The following is a 21,191-nucleotide window of genomic DNA, read 5'->3' as shown; positions in this document are numbered from 1 at the left end:
AGGACGTTACTCTTAACTGAAACATTTCAATCATCACAAATTGAATTAAAGTATCCCCCAGTAGTTAACATTTTAAAACTGCTAGTTCTTGTCATCCAGCAAATTTTGACTTAAGTTGCTTTGCAGCAGCAGTGTAGATGAATATAGGAACAGAAATAAGCCATTCAGCACCTCAAACCTGTTCTGCCCACCATCCAATGAAATCATCGCTGATCTGTATCTTAACTCTATCCGCCTGCTTTGGCTCCATACCCCTTAATGCACTTGGATAACTAAAATTTATTGATCTCAGATTTAAAATTACTAATTGAGTGAACATTGCTTTTTGTGGGAGAGAGTTCCACACTTCCATCATCCTTCTGTTTTCTAATTTCTCTCCCGAGTGACCTTAAACTTTATGTCCCCTTGTCTGAGATGTGCCCACCAGTGGTCAAAGTTTCTTTGCACATACCTGATCAATTCCTTTCAGAATCTTAAAATCCTCAAACAAATCACTCTTAGCTTCTATATTCCAGGGAATACAAGCCCAGTTTGTGCAATCTCTCGTCATAATTTAACCTCTAGAACTCTGGTAACATTCTGGTGAATGTGCACTGTACTCATTCCAAGGACAATGCATATCCTTTCTAAGATGTGGTACCCAGAACAGCGCATACTTCAGATATGGGCCAGGATTTTCTGGTCCCGCCCATGGCGGCCATAATGGTGGGTGGCAAAAATATCGTGGGAGCAAAAAAGTCAGTTTCCCATTAGTGTAAAAATAGGTTGCAATTGTCCGTCCCTGCCCTCCCGACATGCCATGTCAGGAATGCTATTTAAATACATTCACGGCACCTCGGACTCTGCACCGGCTTCACAGGCAGCTCCACTTCGCTTTCAAGGGGGGGGTTACAGAGGCAAGACGCTATGTACCAGACGGCGGTAAGGTGGGGGTGCATTGTAATGCACTGCAGGGCAAGGGCATGACTAGAGGGGGAAGACAAGACAGAGGCAAGGGAAGGGGCTGGAGGGCAAGGGCTTGACTGGGGTGGGGGAGGGGGATGGGGAGGCTGAGGAACGTTGTACTCAGACACATGACTGCGGTTTGAGGCTGCAGACAGGGGAAGGAGGCACTTGAAGCATGACGGCGGGGAGGGAGGTGGGAAGCATCCGCAGGGCCAGAATTGGGAGAGAGTCTCTTACAGCAGGACATAAGTGAGTCGGGGCCAGATTGGGAGTGTTCAGAGTGAAGGAGCGCTTCAGCTTACATTGGTGAGCTTCCAAAGACTGTCCTTGTCCCAGTCCAGGGAGGGGGAGGGCCTGTCAGTCATGCCCAGCATAATTTTTGCAGAGTGTGGTCATCACCTCTTGCATGGCGGTCCGGGGGCTTTCTGCAATAGTACTCGGCTGCAGATTGTACAGTTAAGGTCAGGGAACGCATCTGCAGCCTGTAGATCGGGAACAGGTAGTATAGGGATGGGCACTCAATGGTCTCATGGGGGGAGGCCCCTATGTGAGATGGTACAGTAGGCCTCAAGATGGGGAGGGTTTAAGGTCTACATTAGACATAGGCACATCCACCTCAAACGATTTGGGAGTAACATAGGGATATCAACCACAATTACAATGGGATCAAGGATTACAGGGGAAGACTGAGATTAATAGGAGGGAGGGAAACCTAAACATTATACTGCTCCAGGGTGATTGGATAGATTTCCACGGTCACGCAGGGAGGCTCGAAGCTGGTCTGGTAATAAAACTGGAGGACCACCATCTTGGAGCCTCAAGCAATGGTGCAGCAGAAAGTGAAACTAAGAAAAGACGTAGTTGGGGAGGCTGTTAGGGAGTCTGGGAGGATTAGATCACTGCACTGGGGGGGCCGATTAAAGGCGTGCCCATATAGAATCTGTATTAACACATGAGGAATGAACATAGCTGAGATATGTTAGGGGCATCTCAATAACTAAGTAGAGCCAAATAACTAAGTAGAGCCAATCTGTAGCCTTCAATGTAATAGTGCTTTCATGTGAGATTAATTTCGATGTGTTCCAATCATTGATCTCCCTGCAGTGAACCATTGCACCAATCGTGGTAATTCCCAAAGTGTGATAATGACTCCAGTAAAAGAGGGCACCTGGACAAACAGGAGAAGCCTCTTAGAAGCCCCACCTCAGAACCCTGCAGCTGCCAGCTTCAGAGATAGGAACTCCCAGGCCCCCCAAAAAGAACCTCATCCCATCACAGAGCATGTGCCCTCATGTGTGTTCCAAAGGATGTAGTCAAAGAGTCCACTGAATGAGTAATTTATCACCTCAAATAAATGTAGCACATCAAGCATCTGGCTAAATCTATCTCTCAGCAGTCGGCCTACTGAAATGGGGCCTGGGGTGGGTGACAGGGGGAGCATAGTGTGACACTGAGAGTGGTCATTGCGATGGCCAAGATTGTACTGGCTAATGGGTGTGCAGACTGTAACCATGCCTTGTTACTGTTACTGATGAGTCAGCGACAGAAAGAGAATCTATGGAGGGTGCATTTAATGTTGCTGCATCATCGCATGCAGGCAGGAGGAAAGGTGGAGAAGAGTGCTACGATGGCACCAGACTTGCCAAAGGGAGGCATTTCACCCTGATGAGCAAGGAGCAACAGGGCCCCCTCTGAACCCAGAGGATAAGGCTCACAGAAATACTGCGCGTAGGCTCCTCTCAAGATCAAGGGTGTACAAGAGACATGTGTTTTCTGCAGATGAGCGAGAGATAGTGTCGTTGACACCTTAGCATGTCCAGGGATCTGGTAGCTAACGTCTGCCACGTTCTCCATGAGTTGACGCTGTGGGGACTGGGAGGACATCCTTTACTAGTGGCTCTGAAAGTCACTGCCGGGTTTAACTACTTCATGAGTGGTCCTTTCCAGGGCTGCACCGGGGACCTTTGTGGGATCTCTCAAACTTTCACCCACAAGTGCATACAGGTGGTGACAGACGCCTTCTTTGCCAAGGCCCACAATTACGTGCACTTCCCTAGAGATCGAGCTAGCCAGGCAGCCAGAGCACTGGGTTTGCTGCTATTTCCAGATTCCCACAGGTGCCATCGGCTACATTCATGTGGCTTTAACAGCTCACTGGCAACAGGCAATGCAATCCCTCAACAGCGAAGGCTTCCACTCACTCAATGTGCAGCTGGTCTGTGTTCATCAGAAACACATTGTGCAAGTTTGTGCGAGATATCTGGGAAGCTGCCACAATTCCTACACCTTGAGTAGATTGCAGGTCCCAGACATCTTCAAAGACCACACAACATCCAGGATTGGCTCCCCAGTGACCAAGGCTACCCGCAAAGGACGTGACCGATGATGCCCATCCAACTGCCACAAACTCCAGTTGAGGGAAGGTACAACGATTTCCACCACATGGACATTGGTAAAGCAGATCATTGACATCCTGAAGATGCAATTCTGATGCCTCAATAGATCTGGTGGAGCACTCCAGTGCAGTGCAGTCCCAGAGGGTCTCTCGGATCATCGTGGTTTGCTGTGCCCTGCGCAACCTGGCACTGCAAAGGGGGGTGGAATTGCCTGATGCGGAGGTGGAAGAGCTGCACACCTCCTCAGATGAGGAGGACATTAATACTGATGAGGCCGATGAGGTCTAGGAAGCTGAGCCTGCAAGGAAAGAAGCCATAACATGGGCCAGGTGAGGCAGGTGTTCACGTGAGGCGCTCATAGCCACCAGATTCCAGGAGGATGATGAAACCGGCTTATATTTCACCTCTTTTCTATTTTTACTTATGTTGTTGTTGAAGAGTCAACCGGACTCGAAACATTAACTGTGTTCCTCTCTGCAGATGCTGCCAGACCTGCTGAGTTTTTTCAGGTATTTTTATTTTTGTTTTGGATTTCCAGCATCCGCAGTTTTTTGCTTTTATATTATTATAGCAGTGTTTATCCTGTCAGACCAGTGCCCTCCATGATGGGCCCACATCAGCACCTGCATGTCTAGTCTTCTCAGCCATCCTCTTCCTCTGGTGGTTGAGTATTTGCACATTCTGCTCACTATGTCCTCATCCTTTGAGGATGATGAAGCCTCGGGGCAGCTTTGAGCACCAGTGTGCCTACAAGGGACAGAGCACCGGCACACTGAGGTGGGAAAGTGTGCACACTTATTGGTCAGCTTAGCAGATGTACACTCTTGGAGTCGACAAGGTGCAAGGCTAGCAGGAGTGTACACAAACTCTGATTGAGCTTATAGATTGCAACCCTCATGGATGACAGAAAGCATGGAGTTCAAGGAAAAATTACCCTCCTCCATGTGCATCTACATCTCTCCTTCTACACTATGCCTTCACTTTTCCACAATGAAGACGAGTCAAGTCCTTGCTGAGATAAGGAACCAACTGCAGGAGGTCATTCCGGCATTAATGACAGAAGGTGCTGTCTCTTCAAGCATCTCATCAGCATCTCAGTCACTAAAGCAGCCGACAAGAGACAGGCGTTGCACTGCAGTCCTCAGTGGAATCCTGGCAGTATACCTTCAGCCTGACAAAATGCCTCAAGGAAATCCATCTCCAGCAACGGAAAAACGCCCTATGTGTCATTTCAAAGGTGATGCTGCCAGGCCAGATTTGGGCCAAGGCAGGTGAGGTTCAATGGGTGTTAATGCTTGTTCAGGCACTCAGCCCTCAATGTTACCTTAATCCCTATTACATTAAGACTCTCCACTCTCAGTTAGGGATGCAGGGCTCCAGTTAGCCTGACCTTTCAATGGACATAGATTACCTCATGTTGACCATCTTCACACATTTGCCTGACAGACATGAAAAAGCCTCCTATTTGACATAATCAGTTTCCCATCATGGTCAGCCCTGGCCCTTGTGACCCCGAAAATACAGATACACCATGGAGGCCTCAAGGTTTTGCTGCTTTGATAATCAGCTGCATTACATCCTGGCTCTTAGCCCATTTCTGACCTGAGCATTATCTTCCCGTTAAGCTAACATATGAGCATCAAGACTATGCTCAACGGTTCCATTGACAGCAACACACCTCCATATGGATGCAGCATCACTGAGGTCGGTGAGTGTTTAGGGGAGGGGAGGCTAAGCAGAATGAATCGGCCAGCACTGCATCCCTTCTTTTTGATAATAGCCTTCGCAGACAACCCCAAGCTGCAAAAAGGTTAAAGCTGTAGCTTTGAGCACCAGGACAAAATTGTGCCTACAAGGGACAGAGCACCGGCACACTGAGGTGGGAAAGTGTGCACACTCATTGGTCAGCTTAGCAGATGTACACTTTTGGAGTCGACAAGGTGCAAGGCTAGCAGGAGTGCACACAAACTCTGATTGAGCTTATAGATTGCAACCCTCACGGATGACAGAAAGCATGGAGTTCAAGGAAAAATTACCCTCCTCCATGTGCATCTACATCTCTCCTTCTACACTATGCCTTCACTTTTCCACAATGAAGACGAGTCAAGGTCTCAGCCAAGAATGAACATCACTTGAACCTGCAATGCATGTCACCGAGATGCCTGGTTCAAGCACACTTTACACTGAGGGTGAGGAATGAATGGATGTCAGGAATGAATGGAGAAGGGACACACACTGTGATGAGATGGCTGCACATAACGTCAACCAGAAACACATGATGCAAAATCTGTGATAAGAAGGAGTAGGGAACATTATGTGACACCTGATCATGCACAACACAACTCAGCATACAGAGGAGGCATACACAAGAGGAGATGTGGAATGGGTGCAATTCTATTTGCATTGGTGGAAAGTATATGTGTGTAGTGAACAGCCATGCCACTATTGTGCTCCTAATATTTCTTGATCTTCCTAACTCTACCAGTATGCCTTGGTGCATCCACAGTGGAGGTGGAGGCAGCCTGCTGACTGCTCTGCCCTGTTGTCTGTGATCTTTTTCATGAATGGTCGTTGAACTGTAATGTTAATCTGTTTCTCTCTGGTGTATCCTTTTTCCTTTTGCTCCAAAATGGATAACCTCTCACTTGCCTGCAATGAAATCCTGAATCCCAGTTTGAGTGTTTTCTCAGTGTGCTGAGCATTGTCAGCATTTTGTGTTTTTATTTCCGATTTAGGGCAGCTGTGGTGTTTTGCTTTTCTACATAGCTCTTAATTTTTTAAACACATTCTTTCACCGGCGTCGCTGGCTAGGTCAGCATTTATTGCCCATTCCTAATTGCCCTTGAGAATTTGGTGATGAGCCGCCTTCTTGAACCACTGCAGTCCATATGGTATTGGTACACCCACAGTGCTGTTAGAGAGGGAGTTCCAGGATTTTGACCCAATGACAGTGAAGGAATAGCAATATGGTTCCAAGTCAGGACGGCACGTGGCTTGGAGGGGAACTTGCAGGTAGTGGCGTTCCCATGTGTCTGCTGCCCTTGTCCTTCTAGGTGGTAGAGGTCGTGGGTTTGGAAGCCGCTGACAAAGGAGCCTGGGTGAGTTGCTGCAGTGTATTTTCTAGATGGTACACATTGCTGTCCCTGTGCATCAGTTGTGGCGGGAGTGGATGTTGAAGGCGGTGGATGGGGTGACAAACAAACAGGTTGCTTTATCCTGGATGGTGTCAAGCTTTTTAAGTGTTGTTGGAGCTGCACCCCTCCAGGCAAGTGGAAAGTATTCCAGTGCACTCCTGACTCTTATGCCTTATAGATGGTGGACAGGCTTTGGGGAGTCAGGAGGTGAGTTACTCACCACAGGATTCCTAGCCTCTAACTTGCTCTTGTAACCACAGTGCTTATATGGCTAGTCCAGTTCAGTTTCTGGTCAATGGCAACCCCCAAGATGTTGATAGAGGGGGATTCAGCGATGGTAATGCCATTGAAGGTAAAGGGGAGATGGTTGGATTCTTTCTTCCCCTTCCCATACTTCTCTTACTAACATTGCAGTAGTATTTTCAATTCATAAGGCTACTCTTGTTCCCTTTCCTTGCTCTAATCTTTTGATAGACCATATAACTTGAAGTATATAACTTCCAACCATGACCAGCTTGTACTCATGTCTTAGTAATAACCACCATGCTATACCCGCTATCCCTTATTTGATCCTCTAATTCATCCCATTTATTTAATGTACTCTGTGCTTTAGTATATAAACTCTCACTTGACAGGAGACTTGAACCTGTTCTTTTTCCCTAATGCTGTTTTATTCACACCATTTAACTTAACATGTTTTTGATTTGTCAGTCCTGCTGTTGTTTAGTTATTTTAGTCTCCCCTTCACCTGCTGTTCATGTCCTGAACTCTTCTCTTATCCTTTTTTATTTAAATCTGGCCAATGAAATTGAGCTTCCCTTTCCCACACCTCTCCCTTAGCCATGCGTTCACTTTTCAATTTGTTTGTTCCCAAATGCCAATGAACATATTGCTGAAGTAAGAGATTATTATCCTTTAGGTGTTACTTTTTAATTTAGCTTTTAACTCTTGGTAATCCCTCCAGTAGAACTTCCTCCCTTTCCTTCTCTGTCATTGGCCCTGACATGAATCATGACAACTGGATTTTCCCCCTCTCCCACCTTCCACACTTCTTTCTAGCCATATTGAGGTATGTCTACCTGGAACCAGGTAGGCAGTACAGCCTTTTGGAACTCTCACTCATGGCTGCAGTCACATGAGATGGGACATGTTCATAATTTATATAATAACTTTATTAAAATGTTTAAAACCCGGCATGAAACCTCATCCCGCCGGTGACCTTTCAGGCACAGTAAGGATCCAGTACCTGAGGAACATTGATGCCCTGTCTGGACTTGACTTAATTATTGAAAGAGGCAGATTAATAATAGCTTAAAACATTCAAGGTCTTTAATTGCTATGAGTTAAAGGAATTATGGACGTTACACACTCTTGAATGGGAGACCCCTTGTATGGTGTGAATGGTTGACAAGTCATTGCTCTTGGTGCCGTCCTGAAGACAAGCTTGTGATTTATTTTAAATGTTGCATCAACCTCTCAAATAGTAGATGAATGATGATTTATTTTGTTGAGATATTGGTTAAGTAATCATAGCTTAGACCAGGTATAGAAAAGGTAATGAACAATTGAATTTGAGCATCATGCACACATCACTAATACAATGTCATAAGAAGGTACAACTTGAAAACTAGAGGCAAAATAGCATCTAATTCATGAAATTATTACATTATTTTTTCAGTGAAAGATGTCCCAAGAGCTCCTCCAGGTCCTTCTGCTCCAATTTGCAGACCACCTTGGGTGGTTGACAATTCCTTTGCAGAGAAGTATGCACCAGACAAAACTACAACCATAATGACTAAATTCACTCAACCTGCTCAGCCAACCCCTCAGCAAAATCGAAACTCTATTGTCCAGGCAGCACAGCAAGCACCTGATGGGACTAACAGGACTCCAGTGTGTGCCCACTGTAACAAGGTTATCAAGTGAGTAAGAAATGCAGATAAAAGTAATTGTTCATGCTTTGTACATGGAGTTGGGTCATGTAAAGGATTACTTTGCCATAATAAATATAAATTTGCAATGAATGTATATTCCTAATTATCAATTGTGAGATGTCAGTTATTTCACTCCACTAGGTGGCCTTCTGTGAGGTTGCAATGGTGAATCAATAAATATGATGACTCTGTCTTTGTCTTTGTGTTGCTGTTCTTGTGTATCTCCTCTCTCCTGTTTGTGTTTTCCAATCCTTTTTCCTTTCCTTGCTGCTTTCTTATTAATGCTTTGCTTTTCTCTGTGAATTCTCTGTGAATTATCTGCTCCTCCTCCCCACTGCCCCTTTCTCTCTCTCTGTTTCTCCCTATCTCCTTTCTCCTTCTCCTCTTTTCTCCCTCTCTTTTCTCTCCTTTTGAATTCAGCAGTACAATATTTTCTTCCATAGCTTCAATGAAACAATATAATAGCAACAAAATTCTTGCAACATGTTCTGTTAAAGGCAAAATGATTTTGCTCCTGACTTTATCAAAATGCAATGCATGTAGATCACCATTAAGATTATTTTATTTGATTATATTTGAATTGAATGAGAAACATGTGCTAGTAAACATTTAGGACCTAGTTTTATGATGAGGATAAATGGATTGAGCTGGCCCAATGCAGAGACTCCCCTGTTCACCCAGAATAAAGAGTAGGTTTTATCTTTCCACTGGCATCCCCTAAATTAGATAGATTAAAGGCATAGGAAAAGTTTGTCAAAGAGCTTCTGCCCTAATAGCTCAGTGTCATATTTTGTTTCATTATGCCCCAAAAAAGTTATTTGGGATGTTTCTTATAGGGTGCTTTATAATACAGGACTCCGTTTTGTACAAATAATAAATCATATGGGTATGATTTCATGAGGAAGCACATTTCCTTTTTGAAGATCAATTCATATTCACAATTATGAAATTATACACAATAAGATTTTTAGAATCCTGAAAATTGCATTATTAGTTGTTGTATAATTGGTTTTATTGTGTTTGCTAACTCTTTTGTAGTTTTAAACTCTTGATCAATATGTCATTTGTATATCATTGCTGACCTTCATGTCTCTGACCTGAATTACCATTCATCATAGAAACAAAACTCAGGGATGAGAAAGGCAGGCAGGCGTGAGCACTTGAGCCAAGCTTTCCTGACTTGACTACTTCTGGGATCTGCTTAATATAGAATGAAAAATGTTAAAGGAATTTATAACCTTGCAAAATAGAACAGCTGTGTAGCACTAAAGCTTTAAAAATAGTCACAGTACATGCAGGAAATTTTCAGTTCCACTACTGCAAATGATACCAGTGTATCAGGAACTCGGGTAATTAATATCTCATATAATTGTGTGAAATGGTCAACAATTTCATTCACTACATTTTAATAAAGCTTTAGCATAATTCTGAAGGACATATGAGTCAGTATTGACTAAAAAAGGCAATTATTAGTCCAAGCAGAGCCTGTTTAACTCCTCCATAAGCAACCTCTTTCCCCATTTGACATTGATCAGAGATTACAAAATATAACCCATCTGAAGCTTATGGTACTCATTACTAGTAAATGTAATTGCAGAGAATATGTATCATAATAACATAATTATCTCACCGATTTGGTCTACAAACTTTGTCATCATTTAATTAAAATATTCTAATATCATGATTCAGGCTGTGCTGAAGATAATAAGTTTCAAGGTTTTGTTACTGTGGGAGAAACTCATTGGCCAGAATTTTACGTTGGAGGTGCAGACAATCAGCAGGCCCGGGAGTGATCGGGAAATAGACCCACGACTGCGATCAGCCCCCAACTACGATTTCACGCTTGCTGGCCATATAACGGCCACTCAGCGTGAAATGCGCACTGAAAAGCTCAGCGCTGCCGGGGTGGGGGCGGGAAGACAGCAGGTGGCAATGTCACCGTGGGTACAGGTGAGCGCTTCGAGAGAACTCCCTGAAGGCAGACAGCTGCCTCAGGGAGCTGCAGACCTGAAAAAGCTAAAATAAACGTTTAAAAAGCTGCAAAAAAAAGTGCCCATGCATCATAATCAATCATAGCTGAAAAAATGCTGGCCACAGATATTTATTTTTATTTTATTTCATCACGGAGATTTAATCCCGCCCTTGGATGAGGTTTGATGAAAAATACAAAGGCTGCCGATTTTGTCCGTACGCCAACTGTAAGGTTGGACGGGCAACGAAAAATTGGAGTCAATTGTGCTGTTAATGGGCTTAATTGCCCTCTTAATTGTCGGCGGGTGCGCTTCCGACTTTTGCGTGCACCTGCCAAGCTAAATATCGCGTGAATGCACGATGATGTTGGGACGCTCGCCCAACATCATCTCATGCGATTTTACGCCCAGTCGGGTTGGGCGCACGCCCACAGGACGTAAAATCCTGCCCATTAAACAAAGCAGATCAGAGCCAAGTGATTGAGATTTGGCTCTGAGCGAGGGATAAGAAATGACTGGTGGCAAGCAGCTAAAATTTTAGCACAAAAACAAAATGCTGCAGATGCTGGAAATCTAAAATTGAAACAGAAAATGTTGGAAATGCTTAGCAAATCTGGCAGGATCTGTGGAGAGAAAAACAGAATAAACGTTCAGCTCAATGGCATCTGAGGAAGGTCATTTTTACTGAACATTCACCGTCTAACTTTCCTTCTTGATCCCCATGCTAGCTAATGTAGGAAATGGTGTTTCCTCTCCTTAGGTACAGGGCTGCTTGCTTTCAAAATTATCACTCTAACTCCTCCTTTTAAAAAAAAACTAATCGCACCCTCTCTGTCACCACCATATCTCCACCTCCATTCCTTTTTTCGCCAAAGTTCTTGAATCAGTCATTGACTCAAGTCAGTGGCCATTTTTCTTGTAATTCTGTATTTGAATCTCCCCAGCCTGGTCAGTAAGACAGCTTTAGCACACAAAACAGTTTTAGCACACAAATACCGGTGGCTTGGGCAGATCGCTGAAAACCAGTGAAACTTTAAAAACAGAAAAATGAAAAAATCATTAACATGTCCCCCTCATGTGAAAATGTCACATGAGATGGGACATGTTAATGAAATACACAAAAACTTTATAACAATTTTTTAATTCCGATATTAAAACTCATCCCGCCACTGGATGAGGTTTGTAAAAAAAAAAATCACTTACCCGCCTGCCCGTTGGGCCCGTGCGCTAACCCGAAGTTCGCACGGGCCCCTCAAAATCCTGGTCGATTGGAGAGTTGATGGCCTTAACAAAGCCTTTAATTAATGACGGGCGTGCGTCCCGCTGCATAGCGTGCCCGCCGACCGAAATATCGCGATGCCGCTTGCTGACGTCGGGATGCTCGCGCGACATTTTAAGCACTGGCGTGCGGGCTCCGCCACCTGCACGCCAGCCAGAAAATTTTGCCCTAAGCATTTTTCAAATCACCACACAATTTGCCTATGTTGGAGTCATATGTCTCTGCTGGACTAATAATTGTCTTTTTTTTAATCAATACTGACTCAAATACCCTCCAGAATGATGCTGAGGTTTTATTAAAATCTGCTGATTGAAATTGTTAAAATGGCATAATCCACCCCTATTAAAGTTTAGGCCACAGTTGTAGATAAACCACAATTTTTCCTATTAAACATTGAGAAGACTGAAGCCATCATTTTCAGCTCTTGCCACAAACTCTGTGCTTTCACTACTCATTCCAACCATCTCAATGGTCATTGTCTCACAATGAGCCAGATTGCTTATAATCTTGGCATCCTATTAGATTCATATATTCTCCGTTACAAATACAGGTTACCTCCATCTCCTTGATGTTGCCTCCTCCACTCCATCCTCTGCTGAAACCCTCATCTGCTCCTTTGTGACATCCAGCCTTGACTATTCAAATGCTCACTTGGCTCACTGCCCATTTGGCACTCTTGGAAAACTTATTCTCATCCAAAACTCTGATGCCTGAATCCTATCATGCATTCAATTCCACTTGCCATTATGCCTGACCTGCTGAACTATTGCTCAAATTTAAAATTCTCATCCATAACTCTGTTACATCCTTCAACTCTAATCCCCAGACATCAGTTCTTGATCCCTCTTACTCGCATTTTGTGCATGCCTTACATACACTGTCCATCACCACCCCCGATGCCATCCTTCTGTCCTACCATTAGTGGCTGTGCCTTCAGCTAAACCCCTCTGCCTGTCCACTTCCCTCTTCTTTTAAGATTCATCTCTGGCTAAGCTTTTGGTCCCCTTTCCTAATATATCCTCCTTTGTTTGAATCTTTTTACATTAAAGGCCCTCTATAAATGCAAGCTGCTATCTTAATTTCTGAAAATTTATTAATTAAACAGGTGAAGTATTTTTTTCTTTACATCCAAGTTTGACAACCATAAGTTTTTTTGGGAGAGAGAGTTCCCCTCCACCTTCATGATCCTCGTCTGAGGGGGAGAAATGTGCTCTTCAAATCCACATCTTTTCATCTGTTTGGCATTTTAATAATAACAATGTTAGATTTTAAAACAAGTAAATGGAGGAAAGATTGGTTTGGTGACACTGAAATGTACCTAGATGCCTTCACACAAACTGCCAGGGGACAAATGTGTGTCTTGCAAACATCTCTTCAGTTGTGCAACTATACAAAATTTGTACAAATGACTTAATAATGTTTGGGTATATGAACAAATCAGCTTAATGTCTGCAGCAGAAAAATCATTTTGTAAATGTGATTTTTTGATCTACATTGAAGAGGGGCTATTGTCATCAAACTTTACCAGTTAGAAAAATCAAAATTAACATCGTTGACTTTGCTCCTTTTTTATTTAGGGGTCGCTATCTTGTAGCTTTGGGCCGTTCTTGGCATCCTGAAGAATTTACTTGCAATCAGTGCAAGATGACCTTGACTGAGGGAGGATTTTTTGAAGAAAAGGGCTCTGTGTTCTGTGGAAAATGCTATGAAAATAAGCATGCCCCCAATTGTGCCAAATGCAAACAGAAGATTATAGGCGTAAGTAATATTGTATATTTGTAGCTTTGAATGCATAAGTGGCTTGCACTAAGCAAGCTAACTTGTGAACAAAAAAAAACAAGGCCTTTTGAAAATGTGTACCAGACACGCGTCCTCTCATATGTGGAAACCCAGATAGATAAACCATGAATCAGGCTTTTATCATATTTGTTGATTTGAACTTGGATTACTGAAAAACTCTGCAAAATGGTGCAAGATGCCCATTTCTAATAGGTCTCCTGTGCCATATCTATATTATTTATCCCAGCCATATCTAAACAATATAGTCAGTAAATTACTTGAAATCATTTATTGGCTAAATTAGCTGAAAAATCAAAATAAATATATGTTTCAAACTCTTGCCCAAGTGTGAATTTTCTCTTTGTATTTTTAACTAACCTGCATTTCTTGTTATTAGGAAATTATGCATGCTTTGAAGCAGACATGGCATGTTAAGTGCTTTAACTGTGCTGCGTGTAAAACCCCCATCCGCAACAAAGCATTTTACATGGAGGAGGGTCAGCCCTACTGTGAGAGAGGTAAATATGTTATGTACTGCAGAAAAATTGAGAATACTGTCTGATAGACATGTGCTTGGTCAAAGTTGTATTCATCATCCTTCTGACCAGAGTAAGACTTTGCTCAAAAATCAAATGTATATCTTAATGCATTTATTTGCACACCATTTCAAATGAATTAATGCATTCAAACACTATCTTGCATATATGTAAAGTTAAAAGTTAAGAAATCATTTTGGTATTATACAGTAACACAGCTATTTAGAAATTCTGGCAACATTTAACAGTGTAACATATATGCTTTCACCTATTACCAATTGTTAAAATCCAATCTACCCAGCTGCCCTTTGATCATGAAGATAAATAGTCTAATACCAGTTTATCCTGAATCAAGAGTTGAAGAATAGCAGCAATATACAGTGTAAATGACTGCAAATTCATCTACATAATAGCATTGTGTCTTTCTGGTCAGCAAGGAACTGGAAGTAGGCAGAACAGAACAATCCAGCACAGATTCACAAATGTTTAAAGACTTGTTTTATTACTTACACAAAGAAATAATTTGTGAAGAAAGTTGCTAATATTATAAAATCTTTTATATTAGCACTGGTGAATCAACAGATTGGCAGTTTTAATACAAAATGGATGTTTATGTATTTAGGAGATAATATCATGGCCATTCTTTTACAGTGATTGAGCAAGTCTTTTTTATTAAGTGTTATTTGTGACATTTTAATGATGCTTTTGGGCACTGTAAACAGTAAATGAGTTTTTTAATGTTTATTCAGAAAATAATTATAAAGGTTGACATTGAAGTGTCATAGGAGCTATACAAAATTTGTAATACAATAATTATGATTTGTTTTCAGGGAGAAAAGTGACTTGTATTTTGTAGACTTTTTCGGTTAGAGGCCATGTGTAACACAGTTATTATTTACATGATTATGGAATTTAATATAAAAGTTGGAGTGTATCAGTAAGAATGTAACCATTTTACAAAAAGATGCATATAAATTATCGCCACTATATATATGCAAAGGTCTAGAGTTTTCAGTGTTTCACTTGCTTTCCTTCCTTCATATTTTGGCAAGCCTGATATCTTTTTGGGATGTTTTGTCTAACCACTGATTACTCAAAAATTCTGTTGCAATATTTTTGTGTCCTGTCAAAATGACCGTGGAAACTTTCCAATGAATCTAAATTCCAAATTCTCAGCTTCAATTTCTGGATGATTTGGGGAATGGTTATAATTAGAAATGGTGCAGAGGATTAGGTTAAATGGTCTCTGTGGGGTGAAATTCATAGCACAAAATGGGAGATAGTGAATTGGTAGCTCCATTTTACATTCAATATGATTTTTCTTTCCCACTGAAGTCACTATTGAATCTGCTTCTACCCCCACTTTTGAACAATGTATACATCCCAACTTGCTGAGTGAAATCATTTCTCCTCATCTTCTCTGGTTCTTTTACTAATTACCTTAAAGTAGTCTCTGATTACTGATTCTCCTGCCAGTGGAAACAGTTTCTCCTTATTTGCTCTATGAAAAACCCTCGTGTTTTGAATGTGTCTATTAAATCACCCCTTAACCATCTCTGCTCTAAGGAGAACAACACCAGCTTCTCGAGCTTGTCTGCATTACTGAAGTCTAGCATCCCTGGTATCATTCTAGTGAATCTCCCCAGCACCCTCTCCCAGGCCTTGACATCCTTCCTAAAGTGTGGTGCCCCGAATTAGACACACTCCTCTAGCTGAAGTCTAAAGCCTAACCAGTGATTATCAAATAACTAAATTAATATTTATAAAAATGTCTATAACATTAAAGTCTCTGCAGTGTACTGTACAAGTAAATCTAAAACTACATTTTCTATTTATGCAATCTAATTAGATTATGAGAAAATGTTTGGAACTAAATGTCATGGCTGTGACTTCAAGATCGATGCTGGCGATAGATTTCTTGAAGCTCTAGGATACAGCTGGCATGACACCTGTTTTGTATGTGCAGTGAGTATTAATCTTTTTTCAATTCTCCATCAACAATACTATAACAAATTTACATGTCTCTTCTAAGATAAATTTTTAGCATGATAAAGAACTGAGAGCAATTAAATGAACACTTGATTCAAAAGGGCACCCATGGTTTAACTGACAAAGAAGTTTTGTTTTATTCGTGTCAAGATATCACTTCCTTTTGAAAGTGTCCATCAGTGAATTTAAAGTGCAAAAATGGTACCTTGAATTCAATTTAAAAACTTTGATCAGATATGTTAGATATGATGCAAATGAAGTATTGTTGTCTGGTTTTTATTTGGTACTGATCCTTTTAATTCACAATACCTAAACAGCTCTAATAAACAGCTACATTCAATGATCATGTTCCAGCATAACCAAAATAAGCATTCCAAACATAAGGACTTTCTTTTAACGTCAAGAAAATGGCTTGAGGGAAAGATCTAATCTAGCTTTAAACAAGAACATACTGTGTCATTTAGTTCGTTTCTGTATCTAACTGATAATTACTTTGAAATAAGTGGCAATTATTCAAATCCATAACTGTTGGTTAAGTATTTTATGATGATGGTCTGTTCAAATCTTGGACTAGAAATTGAACATTTCTGCACCCATTTTACGGGTGTAAAATGAACACAAAGAATGATTTGGCAGTGAATAGGGCAGCGCCCAATTTGAGTGTGCACCCAGAACACTGCAAAGTTCTTCAAGGGTCTTTTGTTAGTTGGCCCTGGCAGCTGGCTGAAATGCATGCAGACCTCATTTCAATTTCAATAGGAGGGTCGTCCAGCACTTTCAGAACCCATCCACAATGAGCCTGCTTCAATCAACGTTCCATGTTCTATACCAGCTGTCCTTAAAGTGAACAAAGGCAGCCATCAGAAATTGTTGTTTTTTTCATTCTTACCTCAAGTTGGAGCTCGGAGGAGCAAGACTGCTCCTTCTGGCTACACAACACTATTGCGAGCTGCTGACAGTGGACGCTCCTCCACTCCCCTCAACTCCCCACTTCTCTTTCTCCCCTCTTCCCAAACCACCACCACTGCCCCGCCCCCAACTTTTCTACATCTCTGATGAGATTATTATATTGGTTGTAGGCTCCAACGCGGTCTCCATCAGCCGTCTTAATTTATTTCGACTTTTGTGACCAATGCCGTAGGAACCAAATCCTAAGAACACAATACAGCTTCCCCCTACCCTATAACATTGGTTGTTAAGCATATTATAAGATTGCAAATTGTTCTATTAGTTTTGATTTAGATCTAGTGGCTATGAAACATTAAGTTTAATTTATTTTATATGGATCCCAAATTAAACCTAATTTGTTAGATATTTTAGCAATTGCTGCAAGTTAATTCTGAAAAAACTAGCTTGGAATTCAAGAACATTAAAGGACAATAAAGAAACATTATTGTATTTTTTAAAGAAAACTTTGACTTTATGTAATTTACAGCTTGCTTGATGTGCATTAGCTGTTCTACTATGTAATATTTCCAGATACACAACAGTTAAGAGGCCATTTGCGAGCCTTTGAAAGAGTTATCCAATTGAGTACCACACCTTGGCTTTCTCTCTATAGTTCTGCAAATTAGTTCTCTTCAGATACTTTTCCAGTTAATTATCTTCTGATTGTTCCAAAGAAATCTGATTCCACTGCACTTCCAGGTAGTGCATTCCAGATCATCATAATCCCATTGTGTGAAATAATTTCTCCTTGTTTCCCCTCTCGTTCCTTTGCCAACTATTTTAAATTTATAACAAACCTACTTGTCAGAGAAAACAGTTTTTCCTTACTTGCTCCATCAAAACCCCTCGGGGAGAATTTTCTTCCCGTTGTGTGGGCTGGGTGGGCGCGGGCAGGTGCGCAGCCGAATGCTGCCGGCGATCGGCTGCACGCCACCATTTTACGTGGGTGGGCCAATTAAGGCCTGTCCAGCGTGACACACACCCGGAAGCGCTCAGCGCTACCTGTGCGGGTGGGGGAGGAGGGAGAGTCAGTGCCTGCGCTCTTCCATGCATGCACGGGAAAGAGTGCAGAAATCTCCCTGAGGCATGGAGCTGTCTCAGGGAGATTAATTTCATTATGAAAAATGGAAAAAAATTACTCAGACACGTCCCCTCATGTGACAGTGTCACGAGCTGGGACATGTTTATGTATTTCAATAAAATTTGTAATTTAATTTATAAAGCCTTCATGAAACTTCATCCGACCCGTGGATGAGGTTTCATGAGAAATGTGTTCTTCGCCTGCCCGCCAACGTTAAGGTTGGACGGGCAGCCCTGTTAATGATTTCAATTGGTTTTTAAATGGCCTTTACAGGCCTTTGACAGTTCGGCGGGCGCGCAGCCGACTCCAGTGTGTGCCCGCCGAATTGAAGATCAGAATGGTGACGTCGGGACGCATGCTTGCTATCACTGCACGTCATTTTATGTGTCAGTGAGTGGGGCCCACCTCCACACACCGACCAGCAGATTCAGGCCCTCATGATTTTGAATAATTATATTAAACCTCCCCATAACTTTCTTTGCTCTAAGGAGAAAAGTCCAAGATTCTCCAATCTAAAACTGGCCTTGGCATCCTTCTTAAAGTGGGGTGCCCAAAACTGTACGCATTTCTCCAACTGAGGGTGGAGTCAGCATAGGAGCGTATGCCAAGTGTGAATGCTAAAGTTTAAATCACAAGTATGTAAAATTTTAAAAATTGCTCATGCCAAACAACTTGATTGCTGTTCCAGGTTAGTTTAGGAAATTAAGGATGAACAATTATTTTGCAATATTGTACTATTTCCATTTAGTATGGACACAATATGTAACTATTTTTATTGTAGGTCTGGTTGGAAAATTTATACAATTCCTATTTTGGTAATGTGGGACACCTCTAGAAAAGTACAAGCATTCTGGAGAGCATTTGAAAATGTAAACCAATGTACTTGCATGACGACCAATTATATCAGTGCAGTGTTAAGTTCAGCCTGAACTTTTTAAATCAGAGGGGATCTGATACCTATTTGATTTGTTTTAATGTTGCAGGTATGTCATATAAACTTGGAAGGTAAAACATTTTATTCCAAAAAAGAGAAGCCCTTATGCAAGAGCCATGCCTTTTCAACTGTCTAGTCCTACACTAATGATGATCACCAGAGAGCACAGCAGAAACTGGCTCAGAAAAGCACAGCATCTAACAGGGAGTTTGGAAGAAAGTCACAAAGAGAACTGAAGTTGCAAAATAATTCTATCTCTCTGGTACAATAAAAATGTATGAAATGCTTCAAGAGACAATTAATCAATACATAACTCTGTTACATGAGCCTTTCTCAAAGGGCTAATTATGTTGCATGTCTTTCTGTTGTGCATGTAATCTCTTCTAAATTTTAATGTCAAGTTCCCTTTTTCCAAAGGGAAACAATCTTACTGCTAGATATCGTGGACATTCATACAGTGTAAGGATATTCTCTCACATTTCACTGATTTCACTATTTTGCACATGATGAATACAATTTATTAAGTACTTCTTCTTTGAATTTTTTCTCACCATGCAGTATCTTTTTATTTTTATGGATTATGCAAAGCAAAATCGGTGTCAGTATTTTATTCATGAACTTTAGAACTTTTGGCTATTGTTGCAGCTGCAGAATTAGTATGTTATTTGCACTTGCACCTGTACTCCTATGGACTGCTGAGGGAGAAGCAAGATTTACAGCTAGTACTTGTGATTAGACCGGTTAAGAAATATATTTGAAGTGCAGGAAGATGATTTAATTCATACGTAATGTGTTCACTATTTACAAGTATATTGATGCATTTTTTTTATTTGGACAGATTAGAAACTGTTTGTAAAGCTTAAATGTTCTGTATACACTTTGGCTTACATTGCCCCCAATCAGGTTAAAACCTGCTGAGTACAACAACATTAATACTGAATAGTGAACATGCTCCTTGCAGTCACAATGACCAGCTGTTTACAGCTTGTACTCTTCCTGCAGGAGGAATTGAAGATCTCTTTTGGACTTCATCAAAGAACATTTGGAAATACTGTGTTTAATCAAGTATATTTGTTTAGTTAGAAAAAGTGTTGCAGGGAATGCATTGAGGTCCCTTTTCCTTTCAAATAGTTTGTGTGTAGAATAAGGATGATTATATAGCCAGACTGTTGGCGGAAGGGGAGATTTTGTGCAGATATGATTGTGGGGCTTAACAATTCAGCCTGCAAAAACCAAGAAGCGTTATCAAACAACCAAAGACGTATTTATCTACTCAGAACCATTTTCTAGCAAATTTTAATTCAATCTTAGTAAATTTTGCTTTTTCCAAGGTTTTCTTTTGTGAGCTTATTCATGGGCAATTCATGGATGTAAAGTATGATACTCAAAGTATATTAGAGGATAAAATTGGTGACAGTGATATGAGATTGTCGTATTGCTATTTAGCTTTGGAACTAGTTACATCGCATACAAGAAAGCTGTTTGCCAAAGGAACAAAATAGTATTGTGTTCTGAGACATTTCTGCAACAAATTATAGCTAAATTATCTGATGGTGTGTGAACTGATTTGGCAAACTTGTTGGCATCATTCAAGCTATTAAACAATTGTTTTTAGTGTTCACATTAGGTGAAAGTGGAAGGAGCTGCAACAAAGAACCTGATCATTTCACTCATGTTTTTGTAAACTTAATTCCATACTTGGATATAATTCCATTTGTCACAGGTGTCGATTCTATATTTACTAGGTGTTGGTGTAAAGTGCTTGCTTTATGAGCCTAAGTTTTATAACTTGAATTTATCCTCCATTAGCTGAAAAGTATAACTGAGTCACATATTTCACACTTTTTAAAACACTATTGTACTTTGCCGGGAAAGGAACATAATCATTTGAAATTAAAGCAAGTTATGATTCAAATTGTGCTTTGTTATTCATGGTGTTCTGTTTTGAAATTGCATACACACTGTTTCTGACTTGCTTCAAATTAAAATATTAGAGGGATTTTGAGACTGTGCTTTGTGTTTTTATTGTTTTTTTAAGAACATATGGGCTGCAAGTAAAGTCGGCTGGAAGCTGACTCACTCCATGCCAGCCCACCCTGCAGCCATAACACACTGTGGGCAGGCTAAATTGGTAAACAGTGTGAAAGAGCGCAGGCCCGGACTCAGGGAATCCCCCGCCACCCGCACAGGGAGCGCTTGTGAGTGTCACGATGGGCGGGCCTTAATTGGCCCACCCACGTAAAATGGTGGTGGGGCGCCAATCGGG

The 21,191-nt window shown here is 41.3% G+C and overlaps 1 protein-coding gene across 3 annotated transcripts in view; it reads left to right on the top strand.

Annotated features, from left to right (window-relative positions):
• pdlim7 (PDZ and LIM domain 7) overlaps positions 1-20,930 on the top strand; it is a 143,675-nt gene extending 122,745 nt beyond the window's left edge. For all 3 annotated transcript variants that reach the window (XM_078550776.1, XM_078550777.1, XM_078550779.1), the window contains exons 6-10: positions 8,154-8,397; positions 13,236-13,416; positions 13,835-13,955; positions 15,823-15,938; positions 18,975-20,930. In XM_078550776.1, the coding sequence (XP_078406902.1) occupies positions 8,154-8,397; positions 13,236-13,416; positions 13,835-13,955; positions 15,823-15,938; positions 18,975-19,061 (749 nt within the window). In that variant the 3' untranslated portion in view covers positions 19,062-20,930. The remainder of the gene's footprint in view (positions 1-8,153; positions 8,398-13,235; positions 13,417-13,834; positions 13,956-15,822; positions 15,939-18,974) is intronic.
• Positions 20,931-21,191: the final 261 nt, after the last annotated feature.

The sequence above is a fragment of the Cetorhinus maximus genome, chromosome 10 (genome assembly GCF_964194155.1).
Source record: "Cetorhinus maximus chromosome 10, sCetMax3.hap1.1, whole genome shotgun sequence".
Classification (NCBI taxonomy): domain Eukaryota; kingdom Metazoa; phylum Chordata; class Chondrichthyes; order Lamniformes; family Cetorhinidae; genus Cetorhinus; species Cetorhinus maximus.
Note: the sequence above shows the minus strand (reverse complement) of the source record. Positions and strands in the feature narration are given on the sequence as shown.